Raw genomic sequence first — 16,804 nt, 5'->3', positions numbered from 1 at the left:
TTGGGGAGGGGGCCCAGGGGACGCTGCAGGGACACGGACGGGGAATTGGGGAGGGGGCCCAGGGGACACGGACGGGGAATTGGGGAGGGGGCCCAGGGGACACGGACGGGGATTTGGGGAGGGGTCCCAGGGGACGCTGCGGGGACACGGACGGGGAATTGGGGAGGGGGCCCAGGGGACGCTGCGGGGACACGGACGGGGATTTGGGGAGGGGTCCCAGGGGACGCTGCGGGGACACGGACGGGGATTTGGGGAGGGGTCCCAGGGGACGCTGCGGGGATTTGGGGAGGGGGCCCAGGGGACACGGACGGGGAATTGGGGAGGGGGCCCAGGGGACACGGACGGGGATTTGGGGAGGGGGCCCAGGGGACGCTGCGGGGAATTGGGGAGGGGGCCCAGGGGACACGGACGGGGATTTGGGGAGGGGTCCCAGGGGACACAGACGGGGAATTGGGGAGGGGTCCCAGGGGACACGGACGGGGAATTGGGGAGGGGTCCCAGGGGACACGGACGGGGAATTGGGGAGGGGGCCCAGGGGACACGGACGGGGAATTGGGGAGGGGGCCCAGGGGACACGGACGGGGATTTGGGGAGGGGGCCCAGGGGACACGGACGGGGAATTGGGGAGGGGGCCCAGGGGACACGGACAAGGAATTGGGGAGGGGGCCCAGGGGACACGGACGGGGAATTGGGGAGGGGTCCCAGGGGACGCTGCGGGGACACGGACGGGGAATTGGGGAGGGGGCCCAGGGGACACGGACAAGGAATTGGGGAGGGGGCCCAGGGGACACGGACGGGGATTTGGGGAGGGGTCCCAGGGGACGCTGTGGGGAATTGGGGAGGGGTCCCAGGGGACGCTGCGGGGACACGGACGGGGGTTTGGAGAGGGGTCCCAGGGGACACGGACGGGGATTTGGGGAGGGGGCCCACAGGGGACACAGATGGGGGAATTTGGGGAGGGGTCCCACAGGGGGTTGGTTATTTTGGGGAGGGGTCCCAGGGGACACAAAGGGGGGTGCTGGGGTTATTTTGAGGAGGGGTCCCACAGGGGATGCTGCGGGGACACGGACGGGGGGGATTTGGGGAGGGGTCCCACAGGAGGTTGGTTGTTTTGGGGAGGGGTCCTGGGGTTATTTTGGGGAGGGGTCCCACAAGGGACACAGACAGGGGGGTTTGGGGAGGGGTCCCACAGGGGGTTGGTTATTTTGGGGAGGGGTCCCAGGGGACACGGACGGGGATTTGGGGAGGGGTCCCAGGGGACACGGACGGGGATTTGGGGAGGGGTCTCACAGGGAGTTGGGTGGAGTTTGGGGGTCAGGTGTGGGGTTTGGGATCCCAGGGGCCGGGTTATTTTGGGGAGGGGTCCACCAGATGATCAGTTAGTTTGGGGAGGGGTCAGTGAATTTGGGGAAGGGTCTCAGAGGGAGTCAGTGAATTTGGGGAGGGGTCTCACCATGTCCAGGGGCTCGTTGTGCAGCACCCAGAGCACGGCCAGCGGGGTTTGGGTGGATTTGGGTGGGTTTGGATGGGGCATTTCAGGGTGGGTTATTTTGGGGAGGGGTCTCAGGTGTGATCAGTGAATTTGGGGAGGGGTCAGTGAATTTGGGGAGGGGTCTCACCATGTCCAGGGGCTCGTTCCTCAGCACCCAGAGCACGGCCAGCACCGTGGCCGAGGTGTTGATGGCCGGCAGCGCCGCCAGGAATTCCCGCTCGGACAGCGCGGCCTTGGAGCGCGGCGGCGGCTCCCGCATGGCGGCGGGGGCGTTCGGGGGGAACGCCGACAGCTCGAACTGCAGAGACCCCAGACCCAAATCAGAGACCCCAGACCCAAATCACAGACCCCAGACCCAAATCAGACCCCAGACCCAAATCAGAGACCCCAGACCCCAAAGGCAGCAGCTCCCGCATGGCGGCGGGGGCGTTCGGGGGGAACGCCGACAGCTCAAACTGAGACCCCAGACCCAAATCAGAGACTGAACTGAGACCCCAGACCCAAATCAGAGACCCCAGACCCAAATCAGAGACTGAACTGAGACCCCAGACCCAAATCAGAGACCCCAGACCCAAATCAGAGACTGAACTGAGACCCCAGACCCAAATCAGAGACCCCAGACCCGAATCACAGACCCCAGACCCAAATCAGAGACCTCAGACCCCAAACTCAGTCCCTAGACCCAAATCAGAGACCCCAGACCCCAAACTGAGACCCCAGACCCAAATGAGCCCCCCCGAGACCCCAAAGGTCAGGAACCGACCCCGAATGTGAGACCCCCCAAATGTGAAACTGTGGGGGCAGGGGCAGGGGTCAAAGGTCACTGTGGGGTCACTGTGAGGTCACTGAGGGGTCACTGTAGGGTCAGGGGTCACTGTGGGGTCATGGGTCACTGAGGGGTCAGGGGTCACTGAGGGGTCAGGGGTCACTGAGGGGTCAGGGGTCACTGAGGGGTCACAGCAGGGTAAGGGGTCACTGTGGGGTCACGGGTCACTGTGGGGTCACAGCAGGGTCAGAGGTCACGGTGGGGTCACTGTGGGGTCACTGAGGGGTCACTATGGGGTCAGGGGTCACTGAGGGGTCACGGCAGGGTCAGGGGTCACTGTGGGGTCACTGTGGGGTCACTGAGGGGTCACTATGGGGTCAGGGGTCACTGAGGGGTCACGGCAGGGTCAGGGGTCACTGAGGGGTCACTGAGGGGTCACGGCAGGGTCAGGGGTCACTGAGGGGTCACTGTGGGGTCACTGAGGGGTCACTGTGGGGTCACTGAGGGGTCACTGAGGGGTCAGGGGTCACTGAGGGGTCACGGCAGGGTCAGGGGTCACTGAGGGGTCACTGTGGGGTCACTGTGGGGTCACGGGTCACTGTGGGGTCACTGTGGGGTCACTGTGGGGTCACGGCAGGGTCAGGGGTCACTGTGGGGTCACTGAGGGGTCACTATGGGGTCAGGGGTCACTGAGGGGTCACTATGGGGTCAGGGGTCGCGGTGGCGCTCACCTGGCCGCTGTTGGTGGCCGCGTGGTGAGCAGAGCAGGTGTAAATCACCGTGGTGACAAAGGTGACCAGGCCACGGCGAGAGTCCAGCCGGGACGGGACCCCTGGGACACACACAGGGGCCACCCAGGGGTCACCCAGGGGTCACCGGGGTCACCCAGGGGTCACTCAGGGGTCACCAGGGGCCACCCAGGGGTCACTCAGGGGTCACCAGGGGTCACCCGGGGTCACCGGGGTTACCAGGGGTCACCCAGGGTCACCCAACGGTCATACAGGGGTCACTCAGGGGTCACCCAGAGGTCAACAGGGGTCACCTGAGGTGTCTCCTGTCCCCTCCTGTCCCCACCTGTCCTCTCCTGTCCCCTCTGTCCCTCCTGTCCCCACCTGTGCTCACCTGAGGTGTCACCTGTCCCCACCTGTCCCCGCTGTGCTCACCTGAGGTGTCACCTGTCCCCACCTGTCCCCTCCTGTCCCCACCTGTCCCCACCTGTCCCCGCTGTGCTCACCTGAGCGCCGCCGCCCCAGGAAGCCCCTCCTGAAGATCTCCCCCACCCAGGCCTGGAGCTCGGGGTCCTCCTGGACAGCGGCGTCAGAGGGGTAGTACAGGCGGACAACACCCGACACGAACCTGGGGACAATGGGGACACTGGGGACATTGGGGACACTGGGGTAGTACAGGCGGACAACACCCGACACGAACCTGGGGTGACATTGGGGACATTGGGGACACTGGGGTAGTACAGGCGGACAACACCCGACACGAACCTGGGGACAATGGGGACACTGGGGACACTGGGGTAGTACAGGCGGACAACACCCGACACGAGCCTGGGGACATTGGGGTGACATTGGGGACACTGGGGTAGTACAGGCGGACAACACCCGACACGAACCTGGGGACATTGGGGACATTGGGGTAGTACAGGCGGACAACACCCGACACGAACCTGGGGTGACAATGGGGACACTGGGGACATTGGGGACATTGGGGACATTGGGGACATTTGGGGACAGTGGGACAGGACAGAGCCACCACCCTGGTGACAAACACAAGCCCATTGAGGGGGGAGGGGGGGGCCCACAGGGGGTCTCCCCAGAGTGTCCCCATGTCCCCAGGGCTGTCCCCACGGTGTTCCCATGTCCCTGCAGTGTCCCCAGGGCTGTCTCAGTGTCCCCAGGGCTGTCCCCACAGTGTCCCCACAGTGTCCCCACGTCCCCAGGGCTGTCCCTGTGGTGTCCCCACGGTGTCCCCACGGTGTCCCCACATCCCCAGGGCTGTCCCCACGGTGTCCCCACAGTGTCCCCATGTCCCCAGGGCTGTCCCAGTGTCCCTGTGGTGTCCCCACGGTGTCCCCACGTCCCCAGGACTGTCCCCACGGTGTCCCTCTGGTGTCCCCATGTCCCCAAGCGGTGTCCCCATGTCCCCAAGGGGTGTCCCTGTGTCCCCAGGGCTGTCCCAGTGTCCCTGTGGTGTCCCCACGCTGTCCCCACGCTGTCCCCTCGCTGTCCCCTCGCTGTCCCCACCTGCGGATGGCTCCCCACACCTTGGTGGCGTCGTTGCCGAAGTGGTGGCGCTTGGTGGCCGCCACCCCCCGGTGCCGCAGGTCCCGCGGCAGCACCAGCGAGCGCCAGCGCAGCTCCCGCAGCCCCCGGGCCACCAGCGCCAGCAGCCCCCGCCGGCCCAGGGCCACCGCCTGGGGACATTGGGGACATGGTCAGGGTGGGGATTCCAACCAAAATCCCAAAATTCCAACCCAAAATCCCCAAATTCACACCCAAAATCCCCAAATTCACACCCAAAATCCCCAAATTCCCACCCAAAATCCCGAATTCCCACCCAAAATCCCAAAATTCCCACCCAAAATCCTCAAATTCCAACCCAAAATCCCCAAATTCCAACCCAAAATCCCAAAATTCCAACCCAAAATCCCCAAATTCCAACCCAAAATCCCCAAATTCCCACACAAAATCCTCAAATTCCAACCCAAAATCCTCAAATTCCCACCCAAAACCCCCAAATTCCCACCCAAAATCCCCAAATTCCAACCCAAAATCCCCAAATTCCCACCCAAAATCCCAAAATTCCCACCCAAAATCCCCAAATTCCAACCCAAAATCCCCAAATTCCCACCCAAAATCCCAAAATTCCCACCCAAAATCCTCAAATTCCCACCCAAAACCCCCAAATTCCCACCCAAAACCCCCAAATTCCAACCCAAAATCCCCAAATTCCAACCCAAAATCCCCAAATTCCAACCCAAAATCCCCAAATTCCCACCCAAAATCCCCAAATTCCCACCCAAAATTCCCACCCGAATCGCCCCCTCCCCATTTCCCGGTGCCCCCCCAGTGACCCCCCCCAGTGACCCCCAAACCCCCCCAAGCCCCCCAGACCCCCCCGTGCCCACCCAAAGTGCCCCCCCAAACCCACCCCTGACCCCCCCAGCCCCACCCGTGCCCCCCCAGACCCCTCCCCAGCCCCACCCGTGCCCCTCCAAACCCACCCCTGACCCCCCCAGCCCCCCCCGTGCCCCCCCAGCCCTCCCCAAAACCCCCACAAAAGTGTCCCCCCAAACCCACCCCTGACCCCCCCAGCCCCCCCAAGTGCCCCCCCAAACCCACCCCTGATCCCCCAGCCCCCCCGTGCCCCCCTGTGCCCCCCCAGACCCCTCCCCAGCCCCCCCAAACCCTCCCCTGACCCCTCCCCAGCCCCCCCAAGTGCCCCCCCAAACCCTCCCCTGACCCCCCCAGCCCCCCCGTGTCCCCCCAAACCCACCCCTGACCCCCCCAGCCCCCCCAGCCCCCCAGCCCCCCCGCGGGCACCGACCCTGTCGAAGACCCCCCCGGGGTTGAGCAGGAAGCGCCGGGCGAGGGCCCCGATCTGAGCCGTGAAACGGGTGTGGGGCAGCAGCAGCTGGGGGGACACGGGGGGCACGGGGGGGTCACGGGGGGGTCATGGGGGTCACTGTGCACCCCGATCTGAGCCGTGAAACGGGTGTGGGGCAGCAGCAGCTGGGGGGGGGACACGGGGGGCACGGGGGGGTCACGGGGGGCACGGGGGTCATGGGGGTCACGGGGGGCACGGGGGGGTCACTGTGAACCCCGATCTGAGCCGTGAAACGGGTGTGGGGCACCAGCAGCTGGGGGGGAAATGGGGGGGTCATGGGGGGGGTCATGGGGGTCATGGGGGTCACGGGGGGGTCATGGGGGTCACGGGGGGGTCATGGGGGACACGGGGGGGTCACAGGGGTCACTGTGCACCCCGATCTGAGCCGTGAAACAGGTGTGGGGCACCAGCAGCTGGGGGGGGGAAATGGGGGGGCACAGGGGGGGTCATCAGGAACCGGGGGGGGTCACCAGGGGGTCACAGGGGGGGTCATGGGGGGGCATCAGGAACCGGGGGGGGTCACCAGGGGGTCACAGGGGGGGTCATGGGGGGGCATCAGGAACCGGGGGGGGTCACAGGGGGGTCACGGGGGGTTCACCGGGGGGGTCATGGGGGGGTCACCGGGGGGGGGTCACCAGGGGGTCACAGGGGGGGTCATGGGGGGGTCACAGGGGGGGCATCAGGAACCGGGGGGGTCACCAGGGGGTCACGGGGGGTCACCAGGGGGTCGCAGGGGGGGTCACGGGGGTCACCGGGAAATGGGTGTGGGGCACCAAGAGCTGGGGGGGCACCAGGAAACGGGGGGGGCACCGGGGGGGCCATGGGAATGGGGGGGGGGTTGGGATCGGGGGTTTCAGGGGGAGGATTTGGGGTTCAGGGATTTTCAGGACCAGGATTTTTGGGGTTCAGGGGTTTTCAGGACCAGGATTTCGGGGTTTTCAGGACCAGGATTTGGGGGTTCAGGGGTTTTCAGGACCAGGATTTTGAGTTTCGGGGTTTTCAGGACCAGGATTTTTGGGGTTTTGGGGTTTTCAGGACCAGGATTTCGGGGTTTTCAGGACCAGGATTTCGGGGTTCAGGGGTTTTCAGGACCAGGATTTGGGGATTTTCAGGACCAGGATTTTTGGGGTTCAGGGGTTTTCAGGACCAGGATTTTTGGGGTTCAGGGATTTTCAGGACCAGGATTTTTGGGGTTTTGGGGTTTTCAGGACCAGGATTTTGGGGTTTTCAGGACCAGGATTTTGAGTTTTGGGGTTTTCAGGACCAGGATTTGGGGGTTCAGGGGTTTTCAGGACCAGGATTTCGGGGTTTTCAGGACCAGGATTTTGGGTTTTGGGGTTTTCAGGACCAGGATTTTTGGGGTTTTGGGGTTTTCAGGACCAGGATTTGGGGGTTCAGGGGTTTTCAGGACCAGGATTTCGGGGTTTTCAGGACCAGGATTTCTGGATTTGGGGTTTTTTAAGATCGGGATTTTGGGGTTTTTCAGGGTGGAGATTTTGGGGTTTTTCAGGGCCGGGATTTTGGGGGTTTCAGGCCCAGAATTTCAGGGTTTTGGGGTTTTTCATGCCCAGGATTTTAGGGGTTTTGGAGTTTTTCAAGGTTGGGATTTCAGGATTTTGGGGTTTTTCAGGGGGGGGATTTTCGGGATTTTGGGGTTTTTCAGGGTGGGAATTTCAGGATTTTGGGGTTTTTCAGGGTGGGATTTCAGGATTTTGGGGTTTTTCAGGGTGGGAATTTTAAGATTTTGGGGTTTTTCAAGGCGGGAATTTCAGGATTTTGGGGTTTTTCAGGGTGGGGATTTTGCCCAGGATTTTTGGGGTTTTTCATGCCCAGGATTTTTGGGGTTCAGGGGTTTTTTAGGACCAGGATTTTCAGGATTTTGGGGTTTTTCAGGGTGGAGATTTTGGGGGTTTTCAGGGCTGGAATTTCAGGATTTTGGGGTTTTCAGGGCTGGAATTTCAGGATTTTGGGGTATTTCAGGATTTTGGGATTTCAGGATTTTGGGATATTTCAGGGCTGGAATTTCAGGATTTTGGGGTTTTTCAGTGCTGGAATTTCAGGATTTTGGGGTATTTCAGAGTTGGGATTTCAGGATTTTGGGGTATTTCAGGGTGGAATTTCAGGATTTTGGGGTATTTCAGGGTGGGGATTTTGGGGTTATCAGGGCTGGAATTTCAGGATTTTGGGGTTATCAGGGCTGGAATTTCAGGATTTTGGGATTTCAGGATTTTGGGGTATTCAGGGCTGGAATTTCAGGATTTTGGGGTATTTCAGGGCTGGGATTTCAGGATTTTGGGATTTCAGGACTTTGGGGTTTTTCAGGGCTGGAATTTCAGGATTTTGGGGTTTTTCAGGGCTGGAATTTCAGGATTTTGGGGTTTTCAGGGTTGGGATTTCAGGATTTTGGGGTTTTTCAGGGCTGGAATTTATTGGGGTTTTCAGAGCCAGGATTTCAGGATTTTGGGGTTTTTCAGGGTGGGAATTTCAGGATTTTGGGGTGGGGATTTCAGGGCTGGAATTTCAGGATTTTGGGGTTTTTCAGGGCTGGAATTTCAGGATTTTGGGGTTTTTCAGGGTGGGATTTCAGGATTTTGGGGTTTTTCAGGGTGGGGATTTTGGGGTATTTCAGAGTTGGGATTTCAGGATTTTGGGGTATTTCAGAGTTGGGATTTCAGGGATTTTGGGGTATTTCAGGGCTGGAATTTCAGGATTTTGGGATTTCAGGATTTTGGGGTTATCAGGGCTGGAATTTCAGGATTTTGGGGTATTTCAGGGTAGGGATTTCAGGACTTTGGGGTATTTCAGAGTTGGGATTTCAGGATTTTGGGGTATTTCAGAGTTGGGATTTCAGGGATTTTGGGGTATTTCAGGGCTGGAATTTCAGGATTTTGGGGTTTTTCAGGGCTGGAATTTCAGGATTTTGGGATTTCAGGGATTTTGGGGTTTTTCAGGGTGGGGATTTCAGGATTTTGGGGTTTTCAGGGCTGGAATTTCAGGATTTTGGGGTTTTCATGGTGGGGATTTTGGGGTTTTTCAGGGTGGTGATTTTGGGGTTTTCAGGGCTGGAATTTCAGGATTTTGGGATTTCAGGATTTTGGGTTTTTTCAGGGCTGGAATTTCAGGATTTTGGGGTATTTCAGGGTGGAATTTCAGGATTTTGGGGTATTTCAGGGTGGGGATTTTGGGGTATTTCAGAGTTGGGATTTCAGGATTTTGGGGTATTTCAGGGCTGGAATTTCAGGATTTTGGGATTTCAGGATTTTGGGGTTATCAGGGCTGGAATTTCAGGATTTTGGGGTTTTTCAGGGTGGAATTTCAGGATTTTGGGGTATTTCAGGCTCAGATTTTGGGGGTTACCTTGAAGAGGGGGTGCTGCGGGGCCAGCTGGCGCAGCGTGGCCAGAGAGAACACCTCTCCCAGCAGGTGAGCCCGCAGCAGGTGCGTCAGCCCCTCGTGCACCTGGAACTCGGCGCTGCGCACCCACGCCTTGGCCAGGGCCCACAGCCAGGGCGGGTCCCCGGGCAGGAAAATCGGGGCCTCGGGACCCGGCTGCTGCGAGAGCTGGGGGGAAACGGGGTGGGGGAGAGAGGGGGGCTGTGAGAGACCCCAAATGGGGCTGTGAGAGACCCTAAATGGGGTGAGGGGATCCTAAATGGGGTGGGGGAGAGAGGGGGGCTGTGAGAGACCCCAAATGGGGTGGGGGAGAGAGGGGGGCTGTGAGAGACCCCAAATGGGGCTGTGAGAGACCCCAAATGGGGTGGGGGGATCCCAAATGGGGCTGTGAGAGACCCTAAATGGGGTGGGGGAGAGAGGGGGGCTGTGAGAGACCCCAAATGGGGTGGGGGGATCATAAATGGGGTGGGGGAGAGAGGGGGGCTGTGAGAGACCCCAAATGGGGCTGTGAGAGACCCTAAATGGGGTGGGGGAGAGAGGGGGGCTGTGAGAGACCCCAAATGGGGCTGTGAGAGACCCCAAATGGGGTGGGGGGATCCCAAATGGGGCAGTGAGAGACAATAAATGGGGTGGGGGAGAGAGGTGGGGCTGTGAGAGACCCCAAATGGGGCTGTGAGAGACCCCAAACGGGGCTGTGAGAGACCCCAAATGGGGCTGTGAGAGACCCCAAATGGGGTGGGGGAGAGAGGGGGGCTGTGAGAGACCCCAAATGGGGTGGGGGGATCATAAATGGGGTGGGGGAGAGAGGGGGGGCTGTGAGAGACCCCAAATGGGGCTGTGAGAGACCCTAAATGGGGTGGGGGAGAGAGGGGGGCTGTGAGAGACCCTAAATGGGGTGGGGGAGAGAGGGGGGGCTGTGAGAAATCCTAAATGGGGCTGTGAGAGACCCCAAATGGGGTGGGGGGATCCCAAATGGGGCTGTGAGAGACCCTAAATGGGGCAGTGAAATACCCTAAATGGGGCTGTGAGAGACCCTAAATGGGGTGGGGGAGAGAGGGGGGGCTGTGAGAGACCCCAAATGGGGCTGTGAGAGACCCTAAATGGGGTGGGGGAGAGAGGGGGGCTGTGAGAGACCCCAAATGGGGTGGGGGGATCCCAAATGGGGCAGTGAGAGACCCTAAATGGGGTGGGGGAGAGAGGGGGGCTGTGAGAAATCCTAAATGGGGTGGGGGAGAGAGGGGGGCTGTGAGAGACCCCAAATGGGGTGGGGGAGAGAGGGGGGCTGTGAGAGACCCCAAATGGGGTGGGGGAGAGAGGGGGGGCTGTGAGAGACCCCAAATGGGGTGGGGGAGAGAGGGGGGGCTGTGAGAGACCCCAAATGGGGTGGGGGGATCCTAAATGGGGTGGGGGGAGAGAGGGGGGCTGTGAGAGACCCCAAATGGGGCTGTGAGAGACCCCAAATGGGGCTGTGAAATACCTTAAATGGGGTGGGGGAGAGAGGGGGCTGTGAGAGACAATAAATGGGGTGGGGGGATCATAAATGGGGTGGGGAGCAGAGATGGGGCAGGGGAATCCCAAATGGGGCTGTGAGAGACCCTAAATGGGGTGGGGAGAACAAATGGGGCTGTGAGAGACCCCAAATGGGGCTGTGAGAGACCCTAAATGGGGTGGGGGGATTCCAAATGGGGCTGTGAGAAACCCTAAATGGGGTGGGGGAGAGGTGGGGCTGTGAGAGACCCTAAATGGGGCTGTGAGAGACAATAAATGGGGTGGGGGAGACAATAAATGGGGTGGGGAGAACAAATGGGGCTGTGAGAGACAATAAATGGGGCAGTGAAATATCCTAAATGGGGCGGGGGTCCCAAATGGGGCAGTGAGAAACCCCAAATGGGGCAGTGAGAAACCCTAAATGGGGTGGGGGGACCCTAAATGGGGTGGGGGGATCATAAAAGGGGTGAGGGGAGAGGTGGGGCTGTGAGAAATCCTAAATGGGGTGGGGGAGAGAGGGGGCTGTGAGAGACCCTAAATGGGGTGGGGGGCACAAATGGGGCAGTGAGAGACCCCAAATGGGGCAGGGGTCCCAAATGGGGCAGTGAGAAACCCCAAATGGGGCAGGGGTCCCAAATGGGGTGGGGGGCCCAAATGGGGCAGTGAGGAACCCTAAATGGGGTGGGGGGGATTCCCAAATGGGGTGGGGGGAGAGATGGGGCAGGGACACACCCTAAATGGGGCGGGGGTCACAAATGGGGCAGTGGGACCCAGTTTTGTGCTCCCTGGCCATTTTTGGGGTCTCCCTGGGGGTTTTTGGGGTCCCCCGGGGGTTTTGGGGTCCCCCTGGATGGGATAAAAACCCCAGACCCCCCAACCCCTCCCATTCCCATCCCCCCATTTCAGATTCCCCCCCATTTTTAGGGTTCCCACCCATTTTCGGGGTCCCCCTGGGGTTTTCGGGGTCCCCCGTTTTTGGGGTCCCCGGGGGTTTTGGGGCTCCCCTGGATGGGATAAAAGCCCCAGACCCCCCATTTTCAGTGGGATTCCCATCTCCCCCCATTTCAGTTTTCCCCCCATTTTTAGGGTCCCCACCCATTTTTGGGGTCCCCCCGGGGGTTTTCGGGGTCCCCCATGCCGTTTTTGGGGTACCCCCACCCATTCTTGGGTCCCTCTGCCTATTTTTGGGGTCCCCGGGGGATTTTGGGGTCCCCCTGGATGGGATAAAAGCCTCAGACCCCCCAACCCCTCCCATTCCCATCCCCCCATTTCAGTTTTCCCCCCATTTTTGGGGTCCCCCCGGGGGTTTTCGGGGTCCCCCTGCCCATTTTTGGGGTCCCCCCGCCCATTTTCGGGGTCCCCCATGCCGTTTTTGGGGTCCCCGGGGTGTTTTGGGGTCCCCCGGATGGGATAAAAACCCCAAACCCCCTTCAGACCCCATAATCCCCCCCATTTTCATCTCCCCATTTCAGTTTTCCCCCCATTTTTGGGGTCCCCCCGGGGGTTTTCGGGGTCCCCCTGTCCATTTTTGGGGTCCCCCTGTCCATTTTTGGGGTCCCCCCGCCCATTTTTGGGGTCCCCGGGGGATTTTGGGGTCCCCCTGGATGGGATAAAAGCCCCAGACCCCCCAATCCCTCCCATTCCCATCCCCCCATTTCAGTTTTCCCCCCATTTCAGTTTTCCCCCCATTTTTGGGGTCCCCCCGGGGGTTTTCGGGGTCCCCCATGCCGTTTTTGGGGTCCCCCCGGTGTTTTGGGGTCCCCCTGGATGGGATAAAAGCCCCAGAACCCCCAACCCCTCCCATTCCCATCCCCCCATTTCAGATTCCCCCCCATTTTTGGGGTCCCCCCGGGGGTTTTTGGGGTCCCCCCGGGGGTTTTTGGGGTCCCCCCGCCCATTTTTGGGGTCCCCGGGGTGTTTCGGGGTCCCCCTGCCCATTTTTGGGGTCCCCCCGGGGGTTTTCGGGGTCCCCCAGTCCGTTTTTGGGGTCCCCCGGTGGTTTTTGGGGTCCCCCATCCCATTTTTGGGGTCCCCGGGGTGTTTTGGGGTCCCCCTGGATGGGATAAAAGCCCCAGAACCCCCAACCCCTCCCATTCCCATCCCCCCATTTCAGATTCCCCCCCATTTTCGGGGTCCCCCCGGGGGTTTTCGGGGTCCCCCTGCCCATTTCTGGGGTCCCCCGGGGGTTTTTGGGGTCCCCCAGTCCGTTTTTGGGGTCCCCCCGGGGGTTTTCGGGGTCCCCCTGCCCATTTTTGGGGTCCCCCCGGGGGTTTTCGGGGTCCCCCTGCCCATTTTTGGGGTCCCCCCGGGGGTTTTCGGGGTCCCCCAGTCCGTTTTTGGGGTCCCCTCGGGGGTTTTCGGGGTCCCCCAGTCCGTTTTTGGGGTCCCCCCGGGGGTTTTCGGGGTCCCCATCCCATTTTTGGGGTCCCCCCGGGGGTTTTCGGGGTCCCCCAGCCCATTTTTGGGGTCCCCCCGGGGGTTTTTGGGGTCCCTCTGCCCATTTTTGGGGTCCCCCCGGGGGTTTTCGGGGTCCCCCAGTCCGTTTTTGGGGTCCCCCCGGGGGTTTTCGGGGTCCCCCAGCCCGTTTTTGGGGTCCCCGGGCTGTTTCGGGGCTCACCTGGATGGCGAGGGGCAGCATTTCCCCGTCGGGGCGCTGGTGCAGGAGGCAGAGGGGGGCGGCCACGAAGGTGGGGCGGCCGTCGATGAGCGCCGTGGGGAGCCCCTGCAGCACCCCATAATCCGCCAGGTAGATGTTCCCGGCCTGGGGGGACCCCAAAAATCATCGGGGGGACCCCAAAAATCCGGGGGACCCCAAAACCCCGGGGTACCCCCGGTTTGGGATCCCCCAAATCTCAGGGACAGGGAAAAAATTGGGAATAAATGGGAATAAAACCCCAAATTCCTGCAGGGAACCCCAAATCCCAACACCCCAAAAGGGTCCAGGTGGGGGTTCCAAGCTTGGGGGGACCCCAAAATCATCAGGGGGACCCCAAAAATCATCGGGGGACCCCAAAATCCGGGGGTACCCCGAGTTTGGGATCCCCCAAAGGCAAAAATTTGGGAATAAAACCCAAATCCCAACACCCCAAAAGGGTCCAGGTGGGGGTTCCAAGCTTGGGGGGACCCCAAAAATCACCGGGGGACCCCAAAAATCCGGGGGACCCCAAAACCCCGGGGTACCCCCGGTTTGGGATCCCCCAAATCTCAGGGACAGGGAAAAAATTGGGAATAAATGGGAATAAAAACCCAAATTCCTGCTGGGAACCCCAAATCTGAGCACCCCAGGTGGATGTTCCCGGCCTGGGGGGACCCCAAAATCATCGGGGAGACCCCAAAAATCATCGGGGGGACCCCAAAATCATCGGGGGGACCCTAAAAATCATCGGGGGGACCCCAAAAATCATCGAGGGACCCCAAAATCCGGGGGTACCCCCAGTTTGGGATCCCCCAAAGGCAAAAATTTGGGAATAAAACCCAAATTCCTGCTGGGAACCCCAAATCCCAACACCCCAAAAGGGTCCAGGTGGGGGTTCCAAGCATGGGGGGACCCCAAAATCATCGGGGGGACCCCAAAAATCACCGGGGGACCCCAAAAATCGTCGGGGGACCCCAAAAATCATCGGGGGGACCCCAAAAATCCGGGGGACCCCCAAAATCCGGGGGTACCCCCTCATTTCTGGATTTGGGGTTTTGGGTTTTTGGGGTTTTTGTGGGGTTTGGGGTTTTGGGTTTTTGGGGTTTTTGGGTGATTTTTGGGGTTTTTGGAGGGTTTGGGGAGTTTGGGGGTTTTGGGTTTTTGGGGTTTTTGTGGGGTTTGGGGTTTTTGGGGTTGGGGGGTTTTGGGTTTGGGGGGGTTTTGGGGTTTCTGGGGGTTTTTTGGGGTTTGGGGGGGTTTTGGGTTTGGGGTATTTGAGGTTTTAGGATTTTGGGAGTTTTGGGGGTTTTTGGGGTTGGGGTTTTCGGGTTTTTTGGGTTTTGGGGTTTGGGGGTTTTGGGGTTTTGTTATTTTGGGGTTTGGGGGGTTTTGGGTTTGGGGTTTTGGGGGCTTTTGGGGTTTTGGGTTTGGGGTTTTGGGGGCTTTTGGGATTTTTGTGGGTTTTGGGGTTTTTGGGGTTTGGGGTTTTGTGTCTTTTGGGTTTGGGGTCTTTTGGGTTTTTGGGTTTGGGGCTTTTGGGATTTTTGTGGGGTTTGGGGTTTTTGGGTTTTTTGGGGTTTGGGGGTTTGGGGGTTTTGTTATTTTGGGGTTTGGGGGGTTTTGGGTTTGGGGGTTTTGGGTCTTCTGGGTTTTTGGGTTTGGGGTTTTGGGGGCTTTTGGGGTTTTTGTGGGGTTTGGGGTTTGAGGGTTTGGGGACTTTTGGGATTTTTGTGGGTTTTGGGGTTTTTGGGTTTGGGGGTTTTGTGTCTTTTGGGTTTGGGGTCTTTTGGGTTTTAGGATTTTGGGAGTTTTGGGGGTTTGGGGGGTTGGGGTTTTTGGGTTTTTTGGGTTTGGGGCTTTTTGGGGTTTTGTTATTTTGGGGTTTGGGGGGTTTTGGGTTTGGGGGTTTGGGGGCTTTTGGGATTTTTGTGGGTTTTGGGGTTTTTGGGGTTTGGGGTTTTGTGTCTTTTGGGTTTGGGGACTTTTGGGTTTTTGGGTTTGGGATTTTTGTGGGGTTTGGGGTTTTTGGGGGTTGGGGGTTTTGTGTCTTTTGGGATTGGGGTATTTGGGGTTTTAGGATTTTGGGAGTTTTGGGGGGTTGGGGTTTTTGGGTTTTGGGGTTTGGGGGTTTTGGGGTTTTGTTATTTTGGGGTTTGGGGGGTTTTGGGTTTGGGGGTTTGGGGTCTTTTGGGTTTGGGGTTTTGGGGGCTTTTGGGATTTTTGTGGGTTTTGGGGTTTTTGGGGTTTGGGGGTTTTGTGTCTTTTGGGTTTGGGGTCTTTTGGGTTTTTGGGTTTGGGGTTTTGGGGGTTTGGGGACTTTTTGGACTTTTGGGGTTGTGGGAGGTTTTGGGTTTGGGGGGGGTTTGGGATTTTTGTGGGTTTTGGGGTTTTTGGGGTTGGGGGTTTTGTGTCTTTTGGGATTGGGGTATTTGGGGTTTTAGGATTTTGGGAGTTTTGGGGATTTGGGGTTTTTGGGTTTTTTGGGTTTGGGGCTTTTTGGGTTTTTGTTATTTTGGGGTTTGGGGGTTTTTGGGTTTGGGGGTTTTGGGTCTTTTGGGTTTTTGGGTTTGGGGTTTTGGGGGCTTTTGGGATTTTTGTGGGTTTTGGGGTTTTTGGGGTTTGGGGGTTTTGTGTCTTTTGGGTTTGGGGTCTTTTGGGTTTTTGGGTTTGGGGGTTTGGGGACTTTTGGGGCTTTTGTGGGTTTTGGGGTTGTGGGAGGTTTTGGGTTTGGGGGGGGTTTGGGATTTTTGTGGGTTTTGGGGTTTTTGGGGTTGGGGGTTTTGTGTCTTTTGGGTTTGGGGTATTTGGGGTTTTAGGATTTTGGGAGTTTTGGGGGTTTGGGGGATTGGGGTTTTTGGGTTTTTTGGGTTTGGGGCTTTTTGGGGTTTTGTTATTTTGGGGTTTGGGGGGTTTTGGGTTTGGGGGTTTTGGGTCTTTTGGGTTTTTGGGTTGGGGGTTTTGGGGGCTTTTGGGGGTTTTTGGGATTTTCGGGGTTTTTGGGATTTTTGGGGTTTTTGGGATTTTTGTGGGGTTTGGGGTTTTTGGGGTTGGGGGTTTTGGGGGGTTTTGGGATTTTTGTGGGGTTTGGGGTTTTTGGGTTTGGGGTTTTTGAGTTTTTTGGGGGGGATTTTTGGGTTTGTGGGTCTTTGGGTTTGGGGTATCCGGGGTTTTGGGATTTTGGGAGGTTTGGGGGTGTTTGGATTTGGGATTTTTGTGGGTTTTAGTGGGTTTGGGTTTTTGGGTTTGGGTTTTTTTGGGGGGGATTTCTGTGGTTTTTGGGATTTTGGGTTCATTTTTGTCTGTTTTTGTGGGTTTCTGGGGTGTTTTTGGGGTATTTTTGGGTGGTTTTGGAGTGTTTTGGGGTGTTTTTGGGGCATTTTGAGGTGTTTTCAGGGTGTTTTTGGGTCTTTTTGGG

At 59.0% G+C, this 16,804-nt stretch overlaps 1 protein-coding gene across 4 annotated transcripts in view; it reads right to left on the bottom strand.

Moving 5' to 3' along the window:
- Positions 1-16,804, bottom strand: part of LOC111942379 (polyunsaturated fatty acid lipoxygenase ALOX15B-like) — a 32,005-nt gene that overhangs the window by 2,569 nt on the left and 12,632 nt on the right. For 3 of the 4 annotated variants that reach the window (XM_086871739.1, XM_086871737.1, XM_086871740.1), the window contains 6 exons: positions 13,372-13,515; positions 9,231-9,434; positions 5,814-5,900; positions 4,511-4,680; positions 2,990-3,090; positions 1,620-1,790 (listed from right to left, as the gene is read on the bottom strand). In XM_086871739.1, coding sequence (XP_086727865.1) covers positions 1,620-1,790; positions 2,990-3,090; positions 4,511-4,680; positions 5,814-5,900; positions 9,231-9,434; positions 13,372-13,515 — 877 coding nt within the window. Of the gene's footprint in view, positions 1-1,619; positions 1,791-2,989; positions 3,091-3,492; positions 3,615-4,510; positions 4,681-5,813; positions 5,901-9,230; positions 9,435-13,371; positions 13,516-16,804 lie in introns of all 4 variants that reach the window. The other variant, XM_086871741.1, reaches the window with a different exon arrangement.

Source organism: Cyanistes caeruleus, chromosome 37 (assembly GCF_971803275.1).
Source record: "Cyanistes caeruleus chromosome 37, bCyaCae1.hap1.1, whole genome shotgun sequence".
NCBI classification, from domain to species: domain Eukaryota; kingdom Metazoa; phylum Chordata; class Aves; order Passeriformes; family Paridae; genus Cyanistes; species Cyanistes caeruleus.
This window is presented reverse-complemented; position numbering and strand designations above follow the sequence as displayed.